The sequence below is a fragment of the Nicotiana attenuata genome, unplaced genomic scaffold, assembly GCF_001879085.1.
Source record: "Nicotiana attenuata strain UT unplaced genomic scaffold, NIATTr2, whole genome shotgun sequence".
NCBI lineage: Eukaryota > Viridiplantae > Streptophyta > Magnoliopsida > Solanales > Solanaceae > Nicotiana > Nicotiana attenuata.
In genome coordinates, this window is record NW_017672590.1 from 129,257 (window position 1) to 132,078 (window position 2,822).

Genomic DNA, 2,822 nt, shown 5'->3' on the forward strand with positions numbered 1-2,822 from the left:
TGAATCTAAGTTGGAAGCTATGCTTGAGCGAGTGTTGCAAAATCAAGAAAAATCTGATACTTCCATGAGGAACATGATCGAGGTTGTTGGATCTCATACCGCCTCCATCCAAAAATTGGAGATGCAAATGAGAGACCTCTCCAAAGAGCAAAATCCAAAACAAAAGGGAACACTCCCTAGTGACACGGTTGCAAATCCAGAGAGGGAGGCTACACGAAGAGGGAAAAGGAGAACCGGGAAGAGAGAGCCCAAACGCTCTTCCACCTATTCGAGCCCGAGCTTTTACCATTCCTTGTACCATTGGGGCCCGTGACTTCGCAAGAGCCCTATGTGATAATGGGGCTAGCATCAACTTAATGAGACATATATGGGGGTGAATGAGACATATATGGGGGTGAGGAGTAATCTTTTTATGATGCAACCTTCTCCTAGCCTTGATAGTGCTTATAACATCCTTTTTAATGATGAAAAACAGAGGCAAGTCCAGTCCAACTCTCAATTCAATCCTAACTCTATGTCCTTCAATGTAAGTAAACAAATTAAGCCTGCTTTTGGTTTTGGTTTCAATCCTAATGCAACTTCCAATTCTACTCCTCCCGGACCATATGCACCAAGAATTAACTTTGATCAGAATAGAGCACCTCTGTTCTGTAAATACTGCAAGAAATCTGGATATTTGGTCGACAAGTGTTATAAACTCCATGGGTATCCACAAAGTCCAAAGTTTAACAAGGGTAAAAAGGCTGCAGCTCATATATCTACTGCAGCACACACTAACTCTGAGGGTAATGTTCTTGAATCTGTTGGGACTTTGGATGAGGTAACCAATCCTGCTTCCAATGTTGATGGTCAGGGATCCATTATCCCAGGTCTGAGCAAGCAGCAATATGATCAGTTGATCAATCTATTACAACAGTCTCATATGGGGGATGCTTTCAATTCTCAAGCCAATCTCATGTGTTCTGCTTTTATCTGCTTTTATTAACTGAAAGTCTAGTTTCTGATTCTAAACTCTGCTTGCTTACTCAAATTCATTATGTCACCTGGATAATAGATTCAGGTGCTTCTAATCACATGACTTCTACTATAGAATTGCTTTTTGATATTACACTTTTAACTATTCCTTACCTTGTAACCCTTCCTAATGGATACAAAGTGAAGGTGACCTCCACTGGTTCCTTTGCTCTAACTCCATCAATCATACTTCATAATGTGTTGTTTGTCCCTTCATTTCAACACAACTTAATTTCTATTCATGAACTAATCAAGCAACTACATTACATAGTGTTATCCACTGCTACTTCTTGTTTGTTGCACATGTTACAGGCCCCTTCTCTGAAGATGCCTCTGGATCTTGGTAAAGAAGAGGATGGCCTGTACAAGTTCACTTGGGTGCAACATTAAGATTCTTCAATTTTTCCTACTTCCAATTTATGCAACACTACTTCCACATGCCCTGTAGTTGAATCTTGCAAAGATGTTTCTTTTCTAGTCCTAAAGTTGTTTCCAATATTAGTTCTTCTTTGTGTAATAATGCTGCTATGAATGATATGAATTTGATTTGGCATCAAAGATTGGCACACATCTCTTTTGCAAATATGAAACATATTCATGTTTTGTCTTCTTCTCTTTCTTCTAGACAGTCTTTTCCTTGTTCTGTCTGTCCTATGGCTAGACAAACTAGACTTCCTTTTCCTGATAGTTCAATTAGTACAACCAGACCTTTCCAATTGATTCATGTTGATACATGGGGACTATATCATACACCTACTTCCTCTGGTTCAAGGTATTTTCTTACCATTGTTGATGACTTTTCCAGGGCCACCTGGACTCATCTATTGGGATCAAAAAGTAATGCTTTTCCTATGATCAAGGCTTTCTTAGACATGGTCCAAACCTAATTCAATGCACAGGTACAAACTATTAGAAGTGACAATGCATTGGAACTGGGCTCCAGCAATGTTGGTTCTTCCTTTTTCACTCAACTTTGTATCATTCACCAAACTACCTGTCTATATACCCCACAATAAAATGGGGTTATTGAAAGGAAACACATAACACTTCTTGAAGCCTGTAGAGCCTTATTGTTTCAATCCAAACTACCTGCCACTTTTTGGGAGATTGTCTTCTAACTGCTACATACTTGTTGAACAGAATCCCATCCAGAATCCTTAAAAACAAGTCACCTTATGAGATTCTATATAGGCAACCTCCTAATTACTCCCACTTAAGGACCTTTGGCTGTCTAGCTTATGCCACTGTTCCTATTCCTCAAAGAGACGAGCTCCAACCTAGGGCCATTCCATGTGTTTTTCTAGGTTATCCTTTTGCTAAAAAGGGATACAAGCTTTACAACTTAAATACTATGAAATGTTTTGTCTCCAGAGATGTGATTTTCCATGAAACATGCTTTCCTTTTGCTACTTCTGTTCCTTCTGTTTCTTCCACTATACCTTCTTCTTCACCTTCTTCTATCAATCATCAGGATCCTATTATTTCTACTCCTCCTGCTTCTCCTTCTTCTCATTCTCCTCCTCCTATTCCTCCTTCTCCTTTTTCTCCTGTTTCTCCTAATTCTATTGTTTCTTCACACTACAAGAAAAAGCCTTATTAGGGACCAACATTTAGCGACAAGTTTTAAATATGGTCCCTAAAAGTGTACTTATAGGGATGAGAATTTTTATTGATCTTTAATATGCAATTTTATACGACCAGTCCTATTTTGATTTGTACAAAAATTAATATATGGTCTCTAATATTGGATTTTTAGCGGGATAGGGGGCGCGGGAACTAACGAAAACTAAAAGTAAAAAAAAAGAAAG

General features: G+C 38.7%; 1 protein-coding gene across 1 annotated transcript; it reads left to right on the top strand.

Annotated features, from left to right (window-relative positions):
* Positions 1-367: 367 nt before the first annotated feature.
* Positions 368-2,614, top strand: LOC109213773. Its single transcript, XM_019377601.1, has 5 exons — positions 368-959; positions 1,055-1,161; positions 1,327-1,376; positions 1,640-1,786; positions 2,155-2,614. Exons 1-5 carry the CDS (start codon positions 368-370, stop codon positions 2,612-2,614), a joined length of 1,356 nt encoding a protein of 451 aa, XP_019233146.1.
* Positions 2,615-2,822: the final 208 nt, after the last annotated feature.